Here is a 27,749-nt window from a genome sequence, read left to right as displayed (position 1 = left end):
AACATTCTGCATCTATAGAAACAAAACAAACAAAATACAAATTAAAATCATAGTTGAACTATATCGATATTAGAAGGTGGAGGCAATAGATCAGAATGTTTGGCTACAGGGAAATCAACAACTAGATTGAAATCAGCAATGATCCACCTGGTGGAAATGAAGAAAAAATCAACCTGTGACGATGATGTCGCACTATCATGGTTAGAAATTGAACAGTCTCGAAAAAGGGTCGATATGCCTGCATTTGCTGGAAAATTTGCGTTGCACGGGTCTGCTTATCACAGAATACCGTCTAGAAGTATGGTGCACCAAAAAATGCGAGTTTTTTTCAATTCCAAAAGGGATCCATTGTTACCAACGATTCCTCTACAAACCATAGAGGAAGAACAGGCTGAAGCAAGAGGGGGAAAAAGTCATTGATGGAAAGACTAGTGGCAAGTGCCCAGAAACAAGGAGGATGGTCAGCTACATCGTTCAGGTGGCGAAGAAAACATCGTCTACTGTAACCGCATTTGCATCGGCAAGGCCTCAACACACAGAGAGCAATCACAAACAGCGGGCATGCAGTTGGAAGGGCATGTAGTAGAAATGGAGCTTCATCCACTACAACAAAGTCATCTTCAGCTCCATCAGCAGGTAGCAACACTGCGACTGGTCGCAGGAAAGTGGCAGCGTCATTAAGTGCCTCAACAAATGCAGATGGTGCCCCCCGTAGTGCTGCATGCAGTACATCTGTTCCAGCAGTGCGTGCGGTAGTCCTACCAACCAGAGCGGTAGCTGCTGCCAGAATAGCCGAGGCAGCATTGTCGCCTACGCAGTGTCTGCGTAGCAGTACTAAAATTAGACAAGCAAATAAGAAACGTCGACGATTTTAAGAAGGAGTAGATCTACAATGATGGTGTTCGTTTGCTTTAGCTATCGCTGCAGCCAGCAGCGGAGTATCAATATTGTAGTAAAGAAATGCGGACCCTTGATGTGCAATGAATGTCTAGAAGAGGTGAAAAGATCGGTTAACAAGGAAATGAATGGAATTTCTTGTCCAAAATGTACTAAGGCCTCTGAACTCTATGACATTTTCTCTATTTTCATCAACAAGTGACAAGCTATTGATTTCATTTTGTTACTAATTTCTATTATTATTTATCTCAAGTGCTTGAAATATATATTATCTCTAATACATACATGTGAACCAAGTTAATCAATTAACACATCATGTCATTTATAAAAATATTTTCAAACATATTTTAAAATGTTCAAACATATTATATAACATTAAATTCATAACTAATGAATGTTTGTCATTCTTGTCTTGAGATGAGGATGATGATTAACTTTTTGGAAGATCAATCTGGAACAAACAATAAGAAATAATTAAACTAAATAACACTTTATTATCAGCAAAACCAATTCATAGAATAACTATTGAACAATTCTGTTGTGAAAAATATTCAGACAATTTAATAATATTACAGGTCTTATCAGAAACACCATTGATTTCAGTTGTTATTCTAGAACAATTATTTATTTACGCAATCATAATATTGATTAAAATTACATAATTCTTTCTTGTACCGTTATATAACTTACTAAGCACACAGCAAAGAAATATTATTCAAGCTGACCGTGCGATGAAAAATGTACGATTAAGGTAATGTTTGGAAATAAAATGTGAATTTATGAATGAAATCGAATATGATTTTTCGCTTTCCCAGTCAATACTCTTCATTACCTTGAAGTAATCATAAAAAATCAGCTTGCAGTCTACTGTTTTGGTATTTTACAAACTAGGAACGATAGAGTTAGGCTCAACTCACACTACCTCGACTCAAATTTATACTATACTCACACAGCTCACACTACCTCGATTCAAATCGTTCGACTCGAGTCGAGGATACTCCAGTCTCTCGACCTCAAGACTTTCTTGCTTATTGTTCATTCCTTTCTACTTCAGTTCCATGCTACTCTATTTCCAACCTCACTTTATTAAAAATAAATCTAGGATAAAATGGGTTGTAAACTAAAAAAAAGAAAATAAATATATCTGATAATTCTAAACAAAATACACAGTTTAATAAAAGATGAAATGATTTTTGTTAGTCTTTGTAATCATTGAATTGTTGAATAGATTCTGTAAAAAATTTATAATGAAAATATTGTCTTATCTAATTCTTTTTACTGTCTTATTTAAAATGATGGAACAAAAAAGAAGCAACAAGAAATAAAATGTTTTTACTCTGTGGTTTAAACATGAAGATGAACCTTCAGAGTTCAAATTCCAACCTCACTTTACTAAACTCAAATCGCTTCTCGACCAACATGTCGAGTGTCGAGTAGCGGCCGCTCCAGCCGCTCGACTCAGTCTCACAGTCGTGAGGTCGCAGCGCAGAGACTAGAATCGACTGGTCTGACTGACACCATTTGAAAATTCATGCTGCTTTTTGAGTCTGAGTCGATTGGCGACTCGACATGTTGGTCGAGAAGCGACTTGAGTTGCGTAATACCGTGTATTTTTAATAAAGTGAGGTTAGAATTTGAACTTTGAAGGTTCATGGTTTTAAACAAAGAGTGGAAACATTTTCTTTCTTGTTGCTTCTTTTTTGTTTCATAATTTTAAATAAGACAATAAAAGAATTAGATAATAAAATATATTCATTAGGCTATAATATATATTTATATAGATAATTCATAGAGTAAATCACACCTACAGTATGATGATTCAACTTATAATTTTCAACTGTTATACTTAAATATTTGTTACTACTACTTTATATTTTGCTGCTTTCATCAATCTTCTTTACACAGTAACACATGTTAATAATGACAAATATTATTATTCTTGTATAACCGGCTTGGTATGTTATTCACATATTATTTAAACAATAGCTTTGTTCTTGCAATGACTTCAATTCAGTAATGCTTCAACTGTTTTTCTATCCTCAATTGTATTGTATTATTTTATAACTTCTTATCATCATACTGTATTATTATTATTACTTATACTTAGTTTAATTTTAATTACTTATGATTTTCTTGTACCTATAAATATTCTAATGCATTTTTTAAATTGCTTGCGCTTTATTTCTTATTTTTTCTTAGTAACTTGCTATGATTGTAAATAGTATTGAAGACTGTTCTGGGCTTAATACCTGTAGTCTTCCTTGTTTTTGTGATAAATAAATAAACATATGAAAAACACCAAGAGTTGGCACAAGATGGAGTGAAGAAAGAAAAGCTGCATTTTCTCAGAGAATGAAAAGCTGGTGGGCGAACAAGAAAACCGCCAAGTCTAATAAAAATCGATGATCATGATTTTACTCAGCGTCTTCCACTTCGGGAGCTCTACGACTAATAATAATAATAATAAACATATGAATAAATAATTATTAAAAAATGTTTTACAGAATTTATATATTAATTCAATACCATAACAGAGACCAACAAAAATTATTTTATCCTTTCTTAAACTATGTTTTTGTTTAGTTATCAGATATATTTATTTTCTTAGTTTACAATGACCCATTTTATCCTAGAGTTACCGTATGGTCCCACTTAACAAGCTTTGGGAAAATGAGTGGGCTTTTGACTATATGATTTATGGAGTTATGAAATCTAATAAATCCTTGCTGGATGAACTAGTCCCAAACTTCTTGTGCTGGTTGTAATTCGAAACGTCTAAGTAATATAGACCTAATTTTACATTCACTAAATCTTTTTATTGCTGAAAGCTATGTGACTACAGTTTCAGTAATGATAATTCTAGGCTATTTTTTCTCAAATATGAATATATTTTAGGCTAGATACAATTATTCAGATACATCTATTTCAGGTTAGATACAATAAACAATAGTGAAGAAAGATGTATTCGTAGTAATTCATGCACAGTAGTGAAGAACAGGAACTCGTATTTTTAATAAAGTGAGGTTAGAAAACCTTGAAACTGAGGTAGTGACAATGAGCAAGATAGTCGTAAGGTTGAGAGACTGGAGTCGTACGATTTGAGTCGATAAATGTGAGTTGAGCCTAACTTTAGTTATCTAACTTCAGTTAACTAACTATCAGTTATCTTTCTAAAGCAAGTTATAGATTAATCTCGCCAAGATACATCCCAGCTACTCGCGTAATAACTTTGAAATTGAAATTTTATTTGCCAAATAATTTTACAGACATTTCTACAATCACAAAATAATAACAGTAATAAAGTTAACAAAAGTACAAAATTTTAGATGTATACAGTGCAATATAATTAACAAGATTATGTGATAATATTAAACAAAGTAATAATAAAATGTTGGCTCTACTGGCAAAAGTAACACTTTAGCGCCAGTACTGAGACTTCGTCACATCCTTCTAACAAAACGTATAATTTTTTTTGTTCCACGTTTCATGTCTGTACATAACTTTCGAATTTTTTTGCTCTCCTTGAATTCTAAATTTCATTTCTCAAAGGTTGATGTTGATCTAAGTTATTGTGCTATTATTATTTCTATTTATTGGATCATTTAATGATTTCAATCTTAAACTTACTTGATTTTGTTGGCAGACGTAGTTTCATGTATGCATTAATAGGGGCATTCTGGATGTTTATCAGCTCCAGAGAAAAGGGTTGACTTGAACAGCCTTCCGTCGTTTGCTCTATCTAAAGCATCCAAATCACCCATTTCTTTCTCTGATAGTTCAAAGTCGAACACCTGTAAGATATTACAATTTGAAAATCATCAATAATTTTATACTAAAATATTGTTTCATGAAACTAATTTTGAAATATGATTTTTTGTTCTATTCTCAGGTCACTAACTTCTATATTTCTAAAACATCAATCGAAAAGGAATAAACTAGTTCACTTAAATGACCTGATAGAGAGTTGATGATGTGAGACTCCATTCTGTCAATCCAATCTGACTTCAAAGTTCGCAATGATCGCCAACATCGAAAAGAAAAGTAAATGGTGGTTGGATACCCTCACCACGTTATTATGAAAAATTGTACAATTTTGAAAGCATATGGAGGATGGAGTGAAGATTTTATTTAAATTACTGATAGAACTAGAAAAGGAGTCATCTATAATATAATAGAGGAAAAAAACTTGATTATACACGGTCGGGATAGGAAAATTATGTTTGACGCATCATCACGTCTGAACTACTCTATTGATTAATTTGAAATTTTGCATAGATTCTGCATTTACCGAGGATGGTTATAGGCATATTTTGAATTCTTCAAGATTTCAGTGGGTCATGTTTTTAATTGGACCCTTGCAGAGCTCAGGTTACCTGCTAGTGTATAATATATACAGTATTATAGTCTCTATTATCATTATTATGCTGTGTGATTTCAGCAATCAAAACTACTAGTTTTAAATAAAAACATTTCAAGTAGGCTACTTGCACTATGAAATCTATTGGGAAGTTCAATCTTGGAACTGAATGTTTGACCTCACCTGGAAGTTTTGTTTTATTCGCTCAGGATTTGAACTTTTCGGAATAACTGCGAAATTTTTCTGCAACAAATGTCTGAGGAGAACTTGAGCAGACGTCTTGTCATGTGCCTTTGCAATTTCTAACACAACTGGATCTGTCAATGGGTTGAGTTGCGGTATACTGCAAATAAACATAGCGTTCAATTAGTGAAATAAACTGCTCCCAAAAATGAATCTCATATCAAGAGAAATTGTTGGAAGGCAAGAGAAGCGTCATGTTCATAAACATCTTAGAAATCAAACTTAGCTGATTTCTAGATTGCCTTTTTATACATTTATTTATTTATTCGATACAAACATAGAAAGGTTCACAGACAAACTCCAGTACGAGCCTTAATGACATATATGATAGAATAATATTCCAATTAAAAATGAAATATCGCACTCATTAAATATTCCCAACGATTCAGTATAACTAACAAGATTGGAAGAGAACGATATTTGAGTTGGATTCAGGAAAGTTAGTGAAGGGGTATATTATGGAAAATATGTACATATATACAAAGAAAGAAGAAACATGCGAGTATAGTAGAATTATTGAACCATTCCGGCGATAATTTTTTCAAGATTATTTAAATAAACTGTAAGTACTGCAATAGATCTAACTTCTAATTAATAGTTTTGATATTCCAAAAATTTTATATTTCAAAAATTTAACAACCAACTCCTCAATCTATTAATTTCATCTATAAATTTTTTGGAAGTATCAGTATCAAAACTATTAATTAGAAGTTAGATCTATTGCGGTCTTTACCGTTTATTTCAATAAGGTTGAAAAAAATTATCGGCGGAATGGTTCAATAATTCTACTATACTCGCATGTTTCTTCTTTCTTTGTATATACATATTTTTGTATATAATATCTAAAGCATTGATTATAATTAAAAATCTCATGGAATACTGGCTATTTTTCAAATTCAAATATATTATTTATCTTTGATAATAACAGAAGATAAAAAATTTGAAAATCAGAATAATAGTATACAGTATAAAATTAAAAAATAAGGAAGGTCCCCGCAAGGTTAAAAAACCTGTACGTAGAGGCCGAGTGTTAAAAAAAATCTAGATATTTTAAAATTTCATTTGAACATTCATGTACAAATTTTCTAAATATCCTGAAAGTGGTAATCTCATTGCCAAACTTTCTTATTGTTTGGCATATGAGCGAGCCAGCCGTGAGTGATTACAAATGTGCAGATGTAATACATAAAATTCGAGAAATCGCCAGTGGAGGTGAGCACTTACCGATTTTATTTTATTATTCGCCATTTTCCAGAATCCAATCTCTCCAAAACCTTAGTATTTCATCCAGATCCATCTGAAGTACAATAAAATTAACCAAATAGATCTTCTGTTATTAAAAAAATAAATAGTTCTTTTGTCATCAACTCTTTCCTTTGATTTAAAAACTGAACTTATCAACAGGCTCCACGTTGTCAACGAGCTATCCGGCGCATGAAATTGTAAAAATAATAATCAATTTAATAATTTAAATTGAATTTATTTCAACAAAAACCCTTAGGTAACACCCGATAAGGGATGAAAATTAGCCTTCAAATAGTAAATCGTTACAATAAATTGTCGTCACCAAACAGGGACCGATAAAAAGAATTGTTACAATTAGCGATCCGAACAGGAGCGTTACAATTGACACCCGAACAATTGAAATCATTAATAAAGCCGTTAACATTTTGAACGTAACACGTCAGGGACAAATCATTACAGTTGACTCGTTGACAACGTGGGGCCTGTTGATAAGTTCTGTTTTTGAATCGAAAATAATAGTTTTAAAATTAAAGGAAAGAGTTGATGATAAAGAGAATTGATTGATTTTTTAAAATAACAGAAAATCTATTTGAATAGTTTTATAATATTTCAGATGGAACTGGATGAAAAGATACGGTTTTGAGGAGCTTTGGTGCTGGCAAATTGTACATAATAGAATAAAGTTTTCAATTTGTACTCACCTACACTGGCGTGGCGATTCCTCTAATTTAATATATTATATGTGCACTTCTGTGATCACTCACGGCTGGTTCGCTCATGCTAACAGCATACACACGTACAATTTTGGCAGCACGTTAAAGCAGCGCTCACAGCACACACGACGCAAGACAGACTACAACAGCAACTCCCTAAAACTACGCTGCCTTCCCTCATCAGTCACCGGCAGGTTTGTTACTTGCATTCTCCTGTATATCTGTCATTTTGCCAGTAATGGGATAAGGAAAGATGATAGAGGTGAATCAACTTGTTTTCAACTATTCTACAGCAGCAAAAATCATGTTAGGTCGGTTCCTAATAGAATGTAAGCAATAATTTAAACCGTTAAGAAATATATTTGTTGAAGGTAATCTATAGATTGCGATAAGTGTTATCTGTTGCCTTTTCTATTACTCCGGGCACCTGAACGTCCATCAAGTTTGATTCTGTTATCTCATAATTCAACTCATCCACAATCAAATCACTATTGTGAAAACCCGAAATTCTATCACATTTATTAATTTTACCTGGCTTATTAATTACTGGGTATATATTCAAATTGAAATTGTCATTATCAAGCACTCAAGTTTCACTCAATATAATCACATGAAAATATACGGAATAATTACTTATTATATGAAAACTCATCAAAATTTCTATTTAGACTTCTGATATATAAGTAACATTTAGGTCAGATTTATTAACGATATTGCCAACAATTCTGCATGACAATGAAAAATATCATCTATTAGAATATCGGTAGTATTATAGGTCTCAAGAGAAATCAGTTCATCAGAGTCATTTATGATAACCATAAGAAAGAGAAAAACAAAACAAGAAGAAGAGAAAAAGAAGAATATTTTATGTAGAAACAAAAAAATAAATAAAATTGATGAAAGTTCAATAGAAAATTAATAAAAAGAAACCAACTCCTGGCTTTTCACAGCCCCATATAATATTAATTATCAAGTCCAGTTAACTTCAGATACAACTATAGATCAGGTCAAGTAGGTCAAGTCCAAATCTAATAATAATAAACATTTTTACTTTTGTTTCAATAGGTCATCATCATGAGAGATCCTTTTTGCCGGTGAGTACTTACTCTTTCTAACAAAGATCTTCCCCTCTCTCACCCAAACAAAGTCTAAATTCTACAATTATCACATTTCCAGTTAGCCTTCCGCGAATCAAGCTTTACGAATTTATCAATAGTGCGAAGCTTAGAGCAGGTGGGATGGTAAACATTTTTACACTCTGAGCACTCAATAATTTATTTTATGTAATTGTATTTACTTTTACACTCGAAACACTCGTCAAACATGATTTTTGCAGTAAATATAATGAAACAATTCCGTACTAAAAGAAAAAAACGAAAAGAACCGGTACTTTCAGGTTAGAAATAAAACAAGATTCTACGACTTAAAAACCGGAGCCGATACGAAAACTAGAGAGATAAGATAGTTGTCATCCGTTCTGATCTAGAGCTAGCTCAACACTGCACTAGTTATATTAATCAATACTTGACCCAATTTTTAAATAGATGGGACGGTAATAATAATAGTCTTACTCTATAAAAATGATAAAACAAATAAATATTTCAAGTAAAATTATAACTATAATTATTATTATATTTATAAATTAAATTATATTTTAAATATATTAGATAAATATTTTCACATTTATTAGTTCAAGAAAAAAACGATTTCTTAACAAAAATGAGTCGACAGTAGAAGTGTTTTTTGTGAGTTGGACTAGTTAATTCATTCAAAACACTATTGACTAGCTCTGGAAAAACAAAATATCAAATACTGATATAGCCTAAACATAGATTGGTTTGATACGATATTAGATACAGATATAAACCTAGTTTGATTTGAGACGGTACCTGCTTGGATCGCCACCAAACATAGGTAGCATGGGCATGAGGTTGGGCGACCCGAGTGGCGAATAGGCACAGACGGTAATGCCATTTTTCTTGCAAAACTCGTGCAGCTCCTTCTGCTGGCAATAGAGATGTGCCTCTATCTGCAAGTTTGCTGGCTTGATGCGCGCCGAGCCAATTATTCGCTCAATCTGTTTGATGTTGAAATTGGACAGTCCAATCGCCTTTGCTCGGCCAGCATCTACTTGTTCTTCCATTTTCTGTTTCAAAATTATGGACAGTTTCAGATAAACAGTATAGTTTCATCATTATTATAGCGCCTAGTTAAAGACTAATGAGCTATTCAATTTTGACTTGAATTATTATTAATTTGTTGCGTTTGGCTGCTTAAGTGAGCAGGGCTCTTGCAGCATGCAACACGAATTGAAAGGAAATATTGATGGAGGTGTGACTGGCTCATTGGTTTAGACTTCTATATAAATTTTTAATTAAAAAAAGAAGATTCACTTAATTTTTTTTAAGTGTGTGAAACTAGATTATAGCATTTCTTAGCCTTGAAGCCTGACCCGCCTCCCGCCTTCAAGCTTGACCCAAGGAAACTTTTTCAGAGGTAAATTATTTAATTCAAAATTCATGTTACCTGACAGCTTCTCAAAAAATAGTAGGGGGAGTAATGTAAATTCCTATGGATTTTTTTTGTGGGGAGTCCCTTCCGGGAAGGTCCCACTTCACCTGAATGTATCATTTAAGGCTGCGCAAAGGCTAAAAATAAACTTTCTACTCGTGATATTTTTCAAAGTTATTCTATTTGTAAATCATCAAGCTATCAAAATGAAAAAGTTTTCTCAGGAAAAATGTTTTTTCTGATTATTACTTTTTGAGTTATGAGTGCCTGAAGTTTAAATTTTTGGGACAGAAAATTTCAACTTCGGTAAGAGATAAATCCATGAGATTTAGGGATCGATTTTTCATGGTATTATTGATCTAGTAAAACAGAAATTTTCTGAAAATATCAATTTTTGAGATAGTTCTTCAGTTCACTAAAAATAACTTATAGTTGAGTTATTTTTGGTAAATTGAATAACTTTTTCAAAAATTGATATTTTCAGAAAGTTTTTGTTTTACTAGATCAACAATTTATTCCATGAAGAATCCATCTTCTAAATCTCATGGATTCATATCTTACCGAATTTTAAATGTTCTGTCCCAAAAATTCAAACTTCAGGCGCTCATATCTCAAAAAGTAATGATCGGAAAAAAATGTTCTCCTGAGAAAACTTTTCCATTTTGATAGCTTGAAGATATACAAATCGGAAAACTTAGAAAAATATCACGAGTAGAAAGTTTATTTTTAGCCTTTGCACAGCCTTAAGCCGTCAATGGATCTTGCGACTGTCAAACTTCAGCCGGGACAGACAGTTTAACGTGCTCTTACGATAACACGGAAGTGACCTGGTCAAAAACTTTTGGTGATGAGCGGATTTGAACCCGGAATCACTGGGCTGCTAGAGTAGACACTCTATCCACCAGACAACGGATCACTCCCATTAAATATTACAATAGTACTTTACTAACTGAAAGAGAAATGTAGTAGAAAATGAAAAGTTTAAGATAGTTCAGTCATGAGAATAGGTTTGGGCAATATAGTGAAGGAAAAATGTGGTTGGCAGCTCTGTCGGTTGAAGTAAAACGAAGTATTAGAGAAACAAAGCGCATTCCCACTACTCTATTCTCCCTTATACCTCTGCAAGCTTGATCAGAAAGTTCGTTTCACATTTATCAATTTGTCGGCCGACACTCAGAACTGTCCCGATTGGCTGCGAATCAGCTGTTAATGGGGACAGTTCCTCAGATTGGCTGATTCTCAACAACAGCTGATTCTCAGCCAATCAGAGGACAATAATTATTCTGAGTCATGACCGATAAATGTCGGCTGACAATCGGTATGTGTGAAAACGACCATTCTCTTGATTGAATAACATAAAGGAAGATATTGAATTTCAGTGAATTCTAACTAAAAGGCTGTACTGTCGAAACTGCAGGTCAGCATGCAGTAAAATCGTGAATTTCAGAATCTCAGAAACAGAAAAAAATTATGGTTTCTTGAAAAACAAATTTTATTTCGACTTCTATCACCTGACTTATGATTCACCAATTAACATTGTTTAATTTTGTCAAGATAGAAAATTCCACAATGATAAATTGAAATTCAGAGAAAAAGATCTACTGCACCAATAGTCAACGTTTTTAATTACATATAAACATAACCATTCAGATGGGGTGAGATGTTAATAATTTACTGAAACTGACCTTCCAAATGGCGATGTGATCGGTGGACATATCAAGTTTGACCTTTCCATTCTCATCTTTGGGCATGAGGTCTTCTCCATTGACAAATCCAACTGGATGATGAATTAGGTACAAGTCGATGTAATCTAACTGCAAAGCACTCAATGACCGTTTTATATAATCTTCGACGTACTTGGCATCATTAGCAATGTTCGGAAGCTGAAAATCAATAGAGATGAATGGACTTACAGTTTTAGGTGGGTTCCGAACCATAAGATCTGGAAACTTAATCTGTAGAGTCAATTTGTCACCTGCTGATGACGCTGGAATGTGTTACTCTATTATGGGGTCCACGTTATAATGACAGTGGAGAAAGATAGGAGAACAGCTTTGCCGGTTCCCTGCCGTGCCACTGCCTTCTACAGAGGTTGGAGGATACCGGTTTATCTGATTATTAATATTATCTTTTGAATATTGACTGTTCATTCTTATTGGAAATGATAAATTATAATTTATTCGTCACGAATCTAAATTTTTCAATGATTGAAAAATAAATTTTCATTTTTGAGGTTAAATATTTTGTTAATTGTATTTCTACTTTGTTAAAAACTGATCTGGCAACGATTCGGAGCTAGAAATGGATAGCGCTATCTGCATTGTTGGATGATAGACATGGATAGCAACACTAATGTTGATCAAATACTGTCATTACAACATGGATCGCACTAAAGGTGCATAAATATGAAATATAAAGAGTTTGGTCAACTGTATGAAATAGTAACTTCACATCAAAAGGAGAAAAATACGAGTTTATGATTTTACTTCTCTCATCTCCTCTGTTCCCCAAACATTCAACAGCAAAAATATATTAACATTTTGTGTGGTTCAAATATAACGTACCATCAAAAAATTTAATAAGATTTCACTCTGTTGAAATCAAAACTGATTGTTATTCAATTTTCAAGACTCACGCTGTGACCCACAAAGAATCTGTTGGCGACCCTCCCGTGGGGGACCACTGCTTCGAGTTATGAAAAGTAATGCCCCGTGACTCACTGGACCACTTAGCAACCCATTGGCTGTCAACACTGGTGGCTCAATGTGATACGAGCTTTAGAGGAGAACTACTATTGCATATTTCATGCTTGGAAAATTAGTTTACTTCAATGAAGGTTCAACCAAGTTCACCAGTTTTCTGTTGAAACAGAGTACAAATTACGGCTGGATTAAAGTACGGTAATGGTTTCCTAGCGTTCAATGGAAAGGGAAATTGAGAAAAACAATAATTCATACAAATTCGGAAAAGATAAAAAAGGAGAAGCTGCATGATAAATAAGACCAGAGTAACAAAGAATGATAATTTTGATTTATACCTTTGTAACGATGAACATTTCTTCCCGTTTTACTTTGCCATTTTCAAATATTTTCTTCAAAGACTTTCCTATAGCAGCTTCATTCATGTAAACAAAAGCTGTATCAATATGCCTGTAACCAGCATCTACTGCTGCATTTAACGCTTGATCAACTTGCTCCTCTGTAGCCTGGAATGAACAGAATTACTTATTTGAGAACAAATTAGCAACATTGTAAAAGGTTAATAAGTAAGATATCGTAATCTGTAACTTGATTGGTCTATAAAACTTACACTGGCTTCTGCGATTACTTTTGAGTACTTAACACAGAAAATTGTGTTTGGCCTCAGGAATGGTGAGCTCTATGACTCAGTGAAGCTGCCATTGCATCACTCTGGACCGTAAGCTGTCATGGGGCGAGCACATACAGTGCATTTTTTGTGCAGCTGATTTTTTGGCATATTGTAGGCATCTCTTTGTAAGTGAGGGGATTCTTACGTTGTTTAATCTCTTTATTTACAGGTTAACTGTAAGAGCCTTTCGCAATGAGAGCCTTTCCATACTATGCCTACCAGGAGCGAGGTCTATGTTTATGGCACCAGAAATTAGCTGGACCTTCAATAATGTCGATTGGGAAGGACCCAGAGCCTTTGTATGTTACCAGCCGGCCAGAATTCTGAACAAGCTGCTGGTTTTGGCCAGGTGTCTGCCAAATTAGTTTTCAAGAGGAGACTAAGGGTTTTACTTCAGGAGAATTACTTCTACTCTCTGTGGATCTGACATCTCTTACAAACTGTGAGTAGATAATTCGTACCATAGTTTTGCTACTTCTGCTACTTGCTACTGTTGGTACCATTACATTCTTTTGTTTTTCATGTACCTATTCTGCTTGTTACGGTACCTATATGCTTCGACTTGCGACTAAAAGTTTTGTTACCTGTTGTCAAGGCTTATGGCAGTTTCTTATACTTTGACTTGTTCACTTGTGGACATGTCTTCGTCATTAACAAAAGCATTATTATTATTATTTATTTCACATTTAATATAGGCTAGTCTAATATATAATTGGTACAAAAAAGAATGCATATGGAGCAAAAGTCAAATAGTTGAATAGGTACCGGTAGGCTACTTGAAGCCTTTATGTTCAAGTGCAAGTCAAATCATGCATAAGACAAAAAACAAAATTTGAAAACTGCCATTGAAACAAGTTGTGATTTGAATGTTGGTGATCACACTGAATGAAACTAGCAAGTACAAGCTTTTAGCGTGACTGTTCCTATTGCTTATATTGAAAATAGATTTTCCAAACTATCTTCAATAATTTCTGTAAATTTTTATGTAAATCCTGACTGGGAATTTTAGTGAGTTGAATCGATAGGTATTTAGAGAGTTTAAATAAATTTCTGCTCACTTACGAAAAACGGTGACTGAAACCGGTTATATCCTACTTACATAACAGAGCAATATCATTACTTAACACTATTATTAAAGTACAAGGATGAAAATTTTTACCTGCCAAGTTCCTAAGCCAACAATAGGCATTTTCATAGTAGATGTTTCTAAAAAACTGTTAGCATCTATGGAAGACATTGTACTTAATTAATTGTTAGACAAAATATAATATGAATAAGTTTTTTATGAAGTTATATAAACACTTGAAACGAGAGACAAGAGATACTCCTTTCTTTCCTCCTAACCTAAAACAGAAGCAAAAGAGGAAGAGAGAAGTCCATCTGAGCCTAACATAGCACTGTAATGCGCATGCGAATATAACTTGTTGGATCTGTTCCGTTTTCTGTGATTACTGAGCAGTTACGATAACTGAATTAAAAAAGATCGAGCCAAGACAGTCCAGTTGAACTTTGGGACCTGAAGATGGACTGCTAACTGGATAGTCAGTCATCTGGACAGTCATTAACTGACAGTTTATCAAACTGTTGTAATACAGCTTGAGGGAACAGCTTTAAATCTGTTAGAAAAAGTACCTGGGCTCAACAAATTGATAAAGACACGGAACTGGTCAAGGACAACGAAATAGCACATCCAGTAAATACAGCCTGGATGAATTAGAGGAGAATGACTGAAATACTCTGTGATGAAAGAATAAATGAAAAACTAAAGGGAAAAATCTATAACACAGTCGTGCGGCCCACGTTTACATAAGGATCAAAGACCTGGGCAGTTGAAAAAGCCCCTGAACACAGACTGGAGATCGCTGAAATGGTGATGCTGAGGTGGAGTTGCGGCATATATTAACTGGAAGGGATAAAATCCGAAATGAAATAATAAGAAATAAAATAAAGATTACAGAAATAGTATCAAAAAAATACAGGAGAAAAGACCGCAGTGGTAAAGACATGTGGAGAGAAGAGAGGACGATTATATGGGGAAAAAGATCGACCAGTTAGATGTCGAAGGCACTAGGAAGAAGGAAACCCAGGGAAGAAATGGGAAAATTGTATCGCCCAAGATCTTGTAGAGAAGAGATCAACATCAAACGAAGCTCATGAAACCCGAGACTCATGGAAGCGACTGACCAGAAACGCCGACCCCAGTGAGAACTGGGAAAAGGCACAAAGTAGAAGGAATTTCTTCTTCTCTGTGGAAAACGCTGACTGAGAAGAAGTAGAAGAACGGTGACTGAGCGTCAGGGAGATATCGTGGCAGGGGTGGGCGGACCGGGCGGCCGCCTGGGGCGGCAAATTTTAATACTATTGTAACTACAAAAATTAATCAATCCAATTTCCCATTGACGATTTTCATCCAATTCTATAATTTCTTGTAAATGTTCATAGAGGTTACTTGTGTTAGATCTTAAGGAACAGAAAATTCAATAATTTAAAAAAATAGTAAATTAATAATAATAAATGTGAATAGTGAAATTATATAAGAAGCTTTCCCAAACTCGAGCTAATGAAGACTTTTCTAAGATCAACAATGTCCCAGGAGCGTCTGAGCGAACATAAAATAGCTCAGTCCTCAGATCTCGAAGAATTGGTGAAGGCATTTCCCCATGCAAAGGTCAGACGAGTTTTACCTAATGAAACAGATGTGTTAAACAAACTTGTGTTGTAGAAATTGTAGTTTTAAATTACTCAGCAAGTTGAGGAGGCCTAATACTCTCTTCCAGTCTACGTCTTAAGGCTGTGCAAAGGTTAAAAATAAACTTTCTACTGGTGATATTTTTCAAAGTTTTTTGATTTGTATAATATTATCAAGTCACGCATATCAAGAGCAACAGTTGCATTCAAAAGAATGAACGGAGTTTTCAAGAGCCATGATGTTACCATTAATTGCAACAAAGATTAGACTTCTGAGGTGTTACATCTTCTCTATTTTCCTGTATGGAGCCATGGACATTGAACAAGAAAATTAAAGCTTTTGAATCATGGTTGTACCGAAGAATGCTCAAAATATCTTGGACAGAGCATGTAACAAATGAAGAAGTTCTAAGATGGATGAAGAAATCTAAAGAAATTCTGAACACCATTAAGATCCGTAAGCTTCAATACTTTGGACACATAATGAGAAATAAGTCCAGATACTCTCTGCTGTAGCTCATCATGCAGGGGAAGATAGATGGAAGGAGAGGACCAGGAAGACAAAGGATATCCTGGTTACACAATCTTAGGGAATGGACCGGGAATACACCTGTAAGCTTTTCCGAATTGCTGTCAACAGAGTAAGACTTGCCCTGCTGGTCGCCGACGTCCGAAACGGATAGCGCACTACAAGAAGAAGATATTATCAAAACTATCAAAATGGAAACGTTTTCTTAGGAAACTAGCTTTTTTTCCGATCATTACTTTTTGAGATATTAGCGCCTAAAGTTTATTTAGTTTATTTCTTATTTTTACTCATTTTCAATTTTTCATTAACTTTTTCTCATGTTACTTATAAAGAACTTTGTGATATTGAATCGGGAACAGTTTTGGGCTATAATGCCTGTTCTTCCCATACCTGTACCGTATGCATTTTTGTAAATAAATAAATCATGGTTTTGTTGATTGAATAAAAGTTTGGATTCATATGAGGGACAAAAATTTTGAAGAGTAGTTTTTCATTTCAAATGGGATCTTTGATGAAACCTCTTGCCAAATTATACTTGTGGAAGAAATATTCAGCTGTTTCCTTAGTATAAGGAAACCAACTTTGTATAATTAAAAATTGCGGGTTTGAAAGATTGCAATACAACAGTAATTTCTTGAGCGAGTTCTCCAACCCAGGAGGTCGCTAGTATCCTATTGAAGACCATTGATCAACTTATATTAATTGAACTCCGGTGTCCTAGATAATGCAGTTAAGAAGCCATCATCATGCTGCATGCTATATTTGTGGATGACATTCTGCTCTGTGGACCTACCAACCTGATAATAATCAACAGAGCACAACATGGCATTCGGGAACAATAATGGACTGACCTTAGGCTACAGTTTGATGAATCCAACTCCAACCAGTTGGAAGTTTCAAATATCTGGTTTCAAGTCTGCAGAGAGTTGAAGGGTTTGATGTGGAAATACAGCATAGAGCAAAGAATACATTCTGGATTGATGAACTGGAGAAGAATGAGTGGTTTTATTTGTGATAGAAGAGTGTTTTGTAAAGTGATGATGAAAGTTGAAAGGTCAGCATTGTGGCCAGCTATGCTGTATGGAATGGAAACGTGACTCATTTCAGAGAAACCGAAAAGAAAAATGGAAGTGGATGAAATGAGAATGTTGAGTTGGATTTGAGTGTGTTTATGCAATAAGAGACAAAATATGGAATGAGTTGAATAAAGGTCGGCTTACTGGGTAAAAAAGTGCAAGGGACAAGGATGAGGTGATTTGGTCATGCACAGAGCCGGGAGGCTGATTATGTGGGGTGGAAAGTGTAGGATTAGATTTTGTTTTGGATGGAGTAAGGGGATGTGGTATGTGCTATAACACCTCATTACGCTATTCTTGGCCAACATATCAAATATGATGGTTTAGCGGCCAGTCGTTGTTAGGCCTACTCTAGCACCACCTGGGGGCAAGTGTGAATGATTATTGTGAATATCACGTACGCGATTAACGTTTAACCCCAGGAAACAGTGGTATCGCCTCAATCTAGAGTTCAAACAGGGCATGGTCGTTGTGGAGTTTCCCTAACAAGATGTGGCATGAGGCCCAGTGAAGATTGTGACTGTGGCGAGTGAAGAAAAATATACGGTAACAAGAACACATAGCTTTCAACTGCAGCCGCCGAGTTCATGCTGGTCAGTTTCAGGATTTTATTTCTGCAGCACAAGAAGTAGAGTGGTTCGGCTGGATGAATTAGATTCAATCCTTATACAAAAATACACAGAAAGACTATACAAAATTCAATTCAATTCAATTCAAAAAATAATTTATTCCGCACAACATAATATTATTACAAAACATTGTACCATCTAACAATACAAAAAAATACTAATGAAAATTATATGTTTTGCTTCAGATGACAAAAACATGAAGCGATATAAATATGAGCACACCTAGGCATAAGCCCTATTGGAGTGCACTTCTCTTAAAATAAAATAAAATGTGTATCATTTTTGAATTTATTCAATCTACATATTTTTAACCGAGCCTTCTTATGATTTTTTTAATTTATTTTCTATTAGGCCTACCTACATATTTTATAAATATATATTTGTTTAATGCTGCTTTCGACTCCTTATTGCATATATGCCATACACAAAAAATAATAATATAATAGAGAACGTGGTAGACCAAAGATGAGATGGGAGAATACAGAATAGCAACTGACTTGCATGACGGGTTGAGAAGAGAAGAAACATATATAACAATAGGAGTATCCTGGAGGAGGGAATGTAAGAGCGTTATTCAATTGAAATGAGATAAAGGCAAAGTCAATAAAGAAGAAAATAAGAAGAAGAAGAAGAAGAAAAAGAAGGAGAGAGAATTAATTTTTTTAAATATACAACAACTTCAAGTCCCTGTTGCACAGAAGCCTGTTAAATTTTAACTAATGCTGACACATTGAAGAAAATTTCACTATGGAATTGATCACAACCAATAAGCTAACTTGATTGTATTGGCCATGTGACAGACATCATTATTTCGATAACATTTGATTCATTTTTGGTGAATATAATTTATATTTGAGATATAATCGATCATTATCAACAAGAATAAATATATTAATATCAGATCAGATAACATGGGATGACTTGAATCACAGAAATCTAATATAATAGGCGGTGGAAGAACAAAATTCACAACAATGCCTATAATTTCCACTGACTTTGAAATCAGCATTTTGCGAAGTACGGTAACGCAAATTTGAATTAAACTTTCAAGACATACAATAGTTGAGAGTAATGCGTTCATAGTGAAGTACTGTAATAGCAAATTTAAAAACTATAGTAAGTTCCACGTTATAATGACCGTGTTTGATTAGCAATGGTATTGCTATCCTTGTATCGTTATTTGTATCGCTATTTGTATCTCTATTTCAACAAAGCGGATAGCGCTATCTCTCTCACACATCAGATTCCTCTCATAAAAGTAGTCCATAAACATGCATCGGTGCTTGCATAAAAGGCGAGAGTGAGCTTTTCTGTCTGATGGCCAGATTTGGCGGAAATAGCTGAAAACTGGAAAATGAGCCGAAAATACGAGGTTTTTGGGGTTCTCTGTATTTAGCAAAGGAAAATTTGCATGGAAAAAATTGGTTCCTGGACTTCTTGCATGTATCTAAATAATGTACAGTATTAAAAAATCAGAACTGCATTAAAATATATTTTGCAAGCACACCCTCTTTCTCATGTCTATATAAACTGGACCAGAGATATTTGAATAATTTCCAAAATCAGTTAAAAACCGAATTGAGAAAAAACATAATATTTCATCAGCTTCTTTTTTTCTTTCCAGTTCATGATACCAGAGAGAAGTTAGATCTTCCCTCTTCTCTGATGAAACCTTTACATAAAAAAATCCAATGAGAATACATAATAATGCTGTTATCATCCATGTGATTGGTAATGAATTGAATAGTACTATTTTTTAACCCAGAAGCAATAATTGGGGGATGCTGTCTGTAAAGTTAGAGTCATGGGAAACATACTTCTAATCAGTGGAAGTTAATACAGCTTGGGATGATTTAAACCCTGCTAGAGGGGCATACAACTGGTGGGAGCAAACAAAAATTTATCCGTTTAGCCAGCCAACGTGGAGAAAAACCTCAGAATGTCAAACACAATAATAAATAGTTTGTCATTTCATATCTAATTGTGTTAGAAATTATTTTAGTTTGTCCAGTTGCCGTTGCTTTCAAAAAGTCCAGTATCTACATATATCCAAATGATATTTATAATAATATATTTCTCATAATACCAGTACATTTCGACATGTTATTATACAATCAAAAACCTGACCACCTAATCTTTTACCTTTGAAACATAATTTTAACATGAAACCTTTTATGTTTATGACGTGATCCCTTAGGTTCTACGAACGGCCCAACTTCTCACTTGTTTCAGCTTCTCATTAATTAATCAAAATAGGTACTGGATGAACTGATATCGTGAGGAACTGAAGCCCTCTCTTTCCAAATGCTCAGTTGACTAGGCACTAGGGAAAAATAGTGGGGATGTTTCTGATTCCCTCCCCTCTACTCAATCGACCAAAGGGGTTTATAACCCCGGAGTTATTGATCGTCCTACACCCGTTCTCTCTATCACGAGATGGTTGTGAGGAGGTGGTTGGTTGGGGTACAACAATGACGGGGACTGTGCGCATGCGTGGAGTCAGTCGTACTGGGAAAGCCGGTAGAGTCCAGGTGGACTAGTCCTGAATGCAAGGGCTGTTTTCCGTTATCAGCATTAAAACGAGTCTTTAGATAACAGCGCAATTGTGGATCATGTGTTACTGATTCCTTTCAATACGTTTCTTCCAGTGGAATCCCATTGAATACGTCATCAAATTGATACAGTTCTGTTGTGTGTGAGGATTGATTTTTGGCTCGTCTGTTGTATGCATATTACTCGGAGCCGTTGGTAATAGGATACCGCAGTGTTTTCATAATTTTCATCAATGACTGTCGTGAAATTCTCTTTTGCACTGTGTGACGTCTGTGGTTGAACGACTAGTGAGTGGTGTTTACAATCTGGATAACATGTCAAGGGTGAGTGATGATGATTTATCGTCTTCCTTATGTTGTCAATTATGAAAACTTGTTTTTTTAGCAAATTAGGCTTTATTGCTGATAGGCTATTAACTTTTTTGATTCATTGCATTATTTTTTCGATTTTGTCTAGAATTAATTTTAAATATCGTCCAAATCACGATTCCTAATCATTGAGATTGACAACATACAAGAAATATACTTATCATAATGTAAAAAATGACCATAAACTGAACTTATAATTGAATTTAAATTGGTTATATTATTCAACAATCTGTGAAATATCACGTGCAAGGCATGTTGAATAAATTGATATTATTCAACTGCTATTGCATTTCAGATTCCAAGTCATGATAGGGGGAAATTGAAAATATTATTCGTATGTAACATCAATCAATCAAAATTATTACACCAATCAATCAATTATACATATTACACCAATCATTCTCCAATCACCTGAACTAAGCTCAATATACTACTTATTTAATTAATAAAAACAATATAAAAACTTGTAAATATTTTAAAGTTTTTAATAGAAGGGTACTGCAAGTTTTATATTTTTTCTAATTGAAGTGATTTTACTTATTAAATCATTAAATAATATTGTTCATTGATTGAGACTTATACCTATAGAATTAAGGAATATTATTGCTGATCAATTCTCCATTATCAAAGAAACTCTCTTAATTCCCTTTATGTTCGAATGATAGAAAAGATATTTCATTCCATATCTTTCTCTTATAATTATTTATCTATTCAATAGAAAAAATTAAGAAATAGCCATAAAGTGGAAAATGATAAATGAATGTCAATAATATAAAGTATTGAGAAATGATAATATCAAATTCAACCATGTTGATCCCATATTTTCATTTGCTCATTCAGATAGAATACGGTAATGACTATAATATTGGTTTTTATGTAGCCTATACACATTATTGTCTCTTTTCTGTTTAGGGCAACATGTAATATAAATAGAAATAGAAATCTCAGTACCCTTTTTGAATTATTTTATCACAACCAATAAAATAATTGTGATAAAATAATTCAAAAAGGGTACTGAGATTGGTATTTCTATTCCTATATATTATTATTTGAAAGTTGGAATACTTGAAATACATAAAACACATATTGAAATAGGAAGCATACTACATTCAATCATTTCAATTTAATGAATAGCTTGTGAATAAAAAAATAAGAATGTATCTATGGTTTAATGATTGATGAGATTTTCTCTCATTTGAACTGATTCATAAACTTGTAAGAGAAATTCTTTTTTGCAAATATTATTGGGTTTTATGGAAGTATAATGTCCAATCCATATACATTTCTCTCATCAATCCAGGCTTGTCGGCATATTTCATTTCCAATAAAAAATGCATTGAGGCAGTAATTATAACTCCATTGAAGTGACATTTTCTTCCTCGAAAAGGAATGGAGTAGAATTATACACATCGTGGTTCTGTTAAATCAAACTCATTTTCTAGTAATTGGGATCTTGTGTTTATTATTAAATAAGCTCTTCTGTGTCTCAATTGGAAGCCGTCACTAACAGAACATCGTTCATTCAACTTACAATTCAAGAATGACACACAACTGAGCATACAGCAATAATTTACACAGTAGGCACCACATTACAATATTGAATTAATGAAGTAGGACTGTAGGATGTCGCTCCAATTGCATGACATTTTTTCCATAACTGTGACTATTCAGCTATTCTTTGAGTGGTTGAAAATAATACCAGATCAATAGTACTATTGTAGAAATATCAATAATATAGTACTACTGTATTTGTTAATTATACTAGTCTCTTCAACAAAATTGAACAATGACTGTATAAGATTGAATTTTCAACTAGAAATAAACTTACAGTTAACCTGTGTAAATTTAATTTAATTCATAATTATTTGTTAATATATCATATTACTCATAAATGAATTTGAGACAACCATGAAGAAAATTACATTCTGTATCGCCTTTGTCGCATCTCATGAATGCTCATAACATGAAATTTTTCACGATAAGATTTCTCATGATCATAACTGATCCAAATAATCTGAATAGAAGACAGTAAAACAACATAGTTCCAAATTGAGATAGGATAAGGCCTCGAGTACAGTGGGTCTACAATATTGTCGTATTCATATGCCTAATCTTACTTGTTACTTTTTTAAACCTTGAAATTTTGCAAAGCAGTCGTCTCTTTACTGCCATAAAACATGAACCAAACTCAACTCAGATCTCCTTATAAGATTGTATTTTAAATGAGATATGGAACGATTTTTGAGTCAGTTTTTGGTTAAGCTCGTAAATAAGGTGACTGACACTACTTGTCTTGAAACCTTATTGCCGCACCCTCGCATTGACGGGCGTGATCTCGAGTAATGCAGCACTTTAATGGACTCATTTCAAATTCTAGATAACGTTTCATGAATGACATTAACAGCAACGACCGGTGATTGTAAATTATAGAACAAACTATAAACATAAACCTCATACGACATTTAACTGGTGATAAAATATCTTGGAAAGGTTTGAGTTCACAAAGAAGTAGCAAAACGTTTGTAAAACTTTCATGAAATTATAATTAATCTTTGACATTAAAGTTGGTTAATCGTTCATCATTGATGAAATTTTCCTCATTTTTATCATTATTTTCGTATATAAATAGTGGTACATTTAGTGTTTCCGAATTGCAATATTTTTTTTAAACTTTTAGATAAATATTGTGATTTACCTTTTACCATAAATAAAATATATGATTCGTTTGAAGCTTATAAAAAAAGATTCAGGGATATTGAGGTGATGACTCCACCAGTTTTATAGGTACAAATACAGTAAATCTATTAAACCATACTACCTTATTAATAGCCTAGAAATACAGAATTTTTCAGTACCAAATTATATTAAAATGTTGAAAATAAAAGACCATATCAGTATTCATATTAAATTAGATCAGTATTATATTAAAATTTTGAAAATAAAATACCATACATTTATAGCATGAATTATTCAATTGTGATTAGTCATGTTTTGCTTAAATCAGAAGTTTCAATGTCTCTAAAATCAATAATTGGGTATTATTAAACGAAAATTACAATCATTTAAAACATTTAAACTGATGCAATTTCTAATTATTCTATTTTATTTCCATCTCCAATATAAATTATCCATTTTGGTCATTTGACATAAGAACTGAAGTCCACTTTTTAAAGAAATGTGATAATTTCACATCCGGATGTAGAGTTTTCAGATCTACACTTTGGTAGAGCCACTTTGGTCCTACTTCCATTATCAAGACCATCATAACATCTTAAGTCAGGTATTGCAGAGATGAATTTTGAGAATCTATGCTTGGGTATAAACACTTTACTGTAGTTAGTTTGAAAATTTGAAAGATGCTTGCTGTTTGGATGGTGTAAAGTATCATTTGGTAAAATGACTCAAGTCCACTTATGTCATATATTTTCATGGACCAAACGACTCAAGTCATAATTAAATCAGTAGCTTTTTATTTTTCATTACTTTGGAATAATAGAGCATGAATAAGTGTATTTTGAACCTACTTTGTAAGTTTCATTGTGATAGGATCAAAGATATTCTTGAAAATTATGTTTGAACATACAATAAAACTTTGGACTCCATTTTCTCAAAACTGCAGTTTTGGACTTAAGTGCTTATGACATATGACCAAGGCATTATTGAACATTTTCCAACTTCAAATTTTATATCTACTGTATTACAGTGTTGATTTCCTCATTTTACTTGAGTTTTCACTTCTATTTCCGATTTCATTTGTCTTTGAAATGTTTTATCTTTCCTTAAATTACTTCGAAGTTTGACATGTACTTGTTAGTCTACAAGTCAAAGGGTCAGACATTAGATGATTTATTCTTAATAGATTTGTGAATTTTCTAAGATAATTTTTTTCCCAAAATTCCAAACTTTGTATAACATGAGAATGAATAGAATCAAATGTGCAATTCACTAATATTGCATTTACAGTTTTATGGAATATTGGAATGCTCTATAGTACCACTAGATGTATTGGAAAGTGACAAAATAATTGTGTTCGATAGTCAGTTTGTAGCAACAGGTCGTTGAAGAGGGGTCCTCTCGTCCTCATTGCATGACAGAGACTAGTATATTCAAGAGTGAGTTGACAGCTGGTGCTTCTTTTAGTTGCCTTTGATTGTTATGGCTGCTATTCCGTCCGCTCTTGTGTTTTGTGTTACCACTAATTGGAATCTCGATAACACAGTGAGATAACCGATCAAATTCAGTTTGACGATACGATGATTTGAGTGAAATACAAAACTAACATTTTTGCATTCGTTTGATTAATGCGGAGGTAGAAGGATGAAGTTGTGAAGTAGATCCGGTCAATTATACAAAAAGCGCAATATGATTTTCCATAGACGTATTCTTTGGAAATATTGGTACTATAATATGATGTTGAGTTGAATAAGATTTTCCAATTTTCAAATTATATTACATACAGTAATAACTATTCCAACATATAAAGGGCTCTAGACTTCTTTTCGAAAATGGCTCTATACACTAAGGGTGCACACAGTAATTTTATAATAGTATATTATACGAATATGCTTCATCCATGGAAAATCCTTGTAAGTACAGTAAAACAAGTTCCACTATAAGGTTTCTACTTTGAGGTGACATTATTCGAAGATTTTTGGGATGATGAGCTTCATAACTCTACTAGCGTGGACTTGAATCTGTTATCTGTGATACTAATATGAAATTGTAAACTTTATTGAGCGGTGGATCTTCTTGTTTTGTTGATACCAAGTGAGCAGGCTGAGCAAAAATTAATTACTATTGACCCCTTTCAATTGAGAAGGGAATTTTAAAATAGTTTTATCCACACTGGCTACACTATAACGATTTACCTATTCCAAGGGTAATTTTTATCCCTATTCGGGTGTTTCCAAAGGATTTGAATTAGAAAAATTAAATTTAAGTTAAGTTTAATTATTGATTATTATTTTTACAATTTTATGCGCCAGATAGCTTGTAGACAACGTGGGGCCTCTTGATAAGTTCAAGTTTTTAAATCAAAAATAAGAATCTTTGAATTAAAGAAAAAAGAGTTGTTGACAAAAGAATTAATTTAATTTTTTGAATAACAGAAGATCTATTTGAATAGTTTTATAATACTTCAGATGGAACTGGATAAAATAATAAGGTTTTTGGAGAGCTTGAGTTTAATTGATTATTATTTTTACAATTTTATGCGCCAGATAGCTCGTATACAACGTGGGGCCTGTCAATAAGTTCAGTTTTTTTAAATAAAAAATAAGAATCTTCAAATTAAAGAAAAGAGTTGTTGACATAAGAATCAATTTAATTTTTTAAATATCAGAAGATCTATTTTGATAGTTTTATAATACTTCAGATGGAACTGGATAAAATAATAATATAAAATTCAGATAGAATACCGTAACTAATATAATATTGGTTTTTATGTAGCCTATATATATATATTATTATTTAAAAGTGGGGATACTTGAAATACGGTAAAAACAAATTGAAATAGGTAGCATACTACCTATACTACCTACATTCAATCATTTCAATTCATTGAATAGCTTATGAATAAAAAAATAAGAATGTATCTATGGTTTCATGATTGATGATATTTTGTCTCGTTTAAACTGATTGAGAAACTTATAAGAGAAATTTACTGTAAACATTATTGGGTTTTATGAAATTATAATGTCCAATCCATATTAATTTCTTTAATCAATCCATGCCTAAGGATTACAATTGGCGAAATTCAATTTAAGTTATTTGATTGATTATTATTTTTACTATTTTATGCGCCAGATAGCTCGTTGACAACGTGATGCCGTGATAAGCTCAACTTTTTAGAATCAAAAGTAAGAATCTTCAAATTAAAGAAAAGTGTTGTTGTCAAAAGAATTAATTCCATTTTTAAAATAACAGAAGATCTATTTGGATAATTTCATGATACTTCAGATGGAACTGGATAAATTTATAAGGTTTTTGGAGAGTTCAGATTCTGGCAAATGGCAAATGATAAAAAAGTTTTAAATTTCTACTCACCGACACTGGCGATTTTTCTAATTTTATGTAGGATATTACATATGCATAGGCCTATATGTAATCACTCTGCTGGCTCGCTCATATGCAGTTTCTTGTTAACATCACGCACACGTATATTTTTTGCAGCACGTTGTCACCTTTCTACCTAATACAATAGCTCCCGGAAATTATGCACTGCCAACCCCATCAGTCATCGGTGGGGTAGTTGTCCACATTGTCTTATTTATTTTACATTTAGACAGTATAAAAGACAAGGATGGGATAGAGGGGAAATAGAATCATTCAAATTATTCTATTTGTGTTTGAGGATTAGGAATAATGAGGAAGGAATATTATATTTTTGACAGTACCGGCTTTGGTTATCAACTTGCTACTTGGGAGTTGTGTGTTATCTGCAGTTGGTAGATAGCAGGGTAAAAGTTGTCTTATTGTTAGGCGCCTTTGTTTAAAACTTCAACCTCAACTCCCATTACTAATAATTTATTGCTATTTCTTGCTCTATTGATGATTTTTAAAAATATTTGAG

At 33.3% G+C, this 27,749-nt stretch overlaps 3 protein-coding genes across 4 annotated transcripts in view; 2 read left to right on the top strand and 1 right to left on the bottom strand.

The window, feature by feature from the left end:
* Positions 1–27,394, bottom strand: LOC120351290 (1,5-anhydro-D-fructose reductase-like). Of its 2 annotated transcripts, none has more exons than XM_039427991.1 (7): positions 27,224–27,394; positions 13,004–13,171; positions 11,652–11,849; positions 9,345–9,601; positions 5,438–5,597; positions 4,525–4,688; positions 1–1,348 (listed from the first exon to the last, which is right to left on the bottom strand). In XM_039427991.1, the coding sequence occupies exons 2-6, from the start codon at positions 13,088–13,090 to the stop codon at positions 4,560–4,562; spliced, it is 831 nt and encodes a 276-aa protein (XP_039283925.1). In that variant the 5' UTR covers positions 13,091–13,171; positions 27,224–27,394; the 3' UTR covers positions 1–1,348; positions 4,525–4,559. The 2 variants fall into 2 exon arrangements, with proteins under 2 accessions (XP_039283925.1, XP_039283924.1); XM_039427990.1 differs by lacking the exon at positions 27,224–27,394 and adding an exon at positions 14,495–14,702.
* On the top strand, positions 7,450–13,851 carry LOC120351292. Its single transcript, XM_039427992.1, has 2 exons — positions 7,450–7,766; positions 13,505–13,851. The coding sequence occupies exons 1-2, from the start codon at positions 7,483–7,485 to the stop codon at positions 13,698–13,700; spliced, it is 480 nt and encodes a 159-aa protein (XP_039283926.1). The 5' UTR covers positions 7,450–7,482; the 3' UTR covers positions 13,701–13,851.
* LOC111051723 (neurofilament heavy polypeptide) overlaps positions 20,768–27,749 on the top strand; it is a 146,283-nt gene continuing 139,301 nt past the window's right edge. The window contains exon 1 of the mRNA XM_039427986.1: positions 20,768–21,133. Coding sequence (XP_039283920.1) covers positions 21,125–21,133 — 9 coding nt within the window. The 5' untranslated portion in view covers positions 20,768–21,124. The remainder of the gene's footprint in view (positions 21,134–27,749) is intronic.

This window comes from Nilaparvata lugens, chromosome 5 (genome assembly GCF_014356525.2).
Source record: "Nilaparvata lugens isolate BPH chromosome 5, ASM1435652v1, whole genome shotgun sequence".
NCBI classification, from domain to species: Eukaryota; Metazoa; Arthropoda; class Insecta; order Hemiptera; family Delphacidae; genus Nilaparvata; species Nilaparvata lugens.
This window is presented reverse-complemented; position numbering and strand designations above follow the sequence as displayed.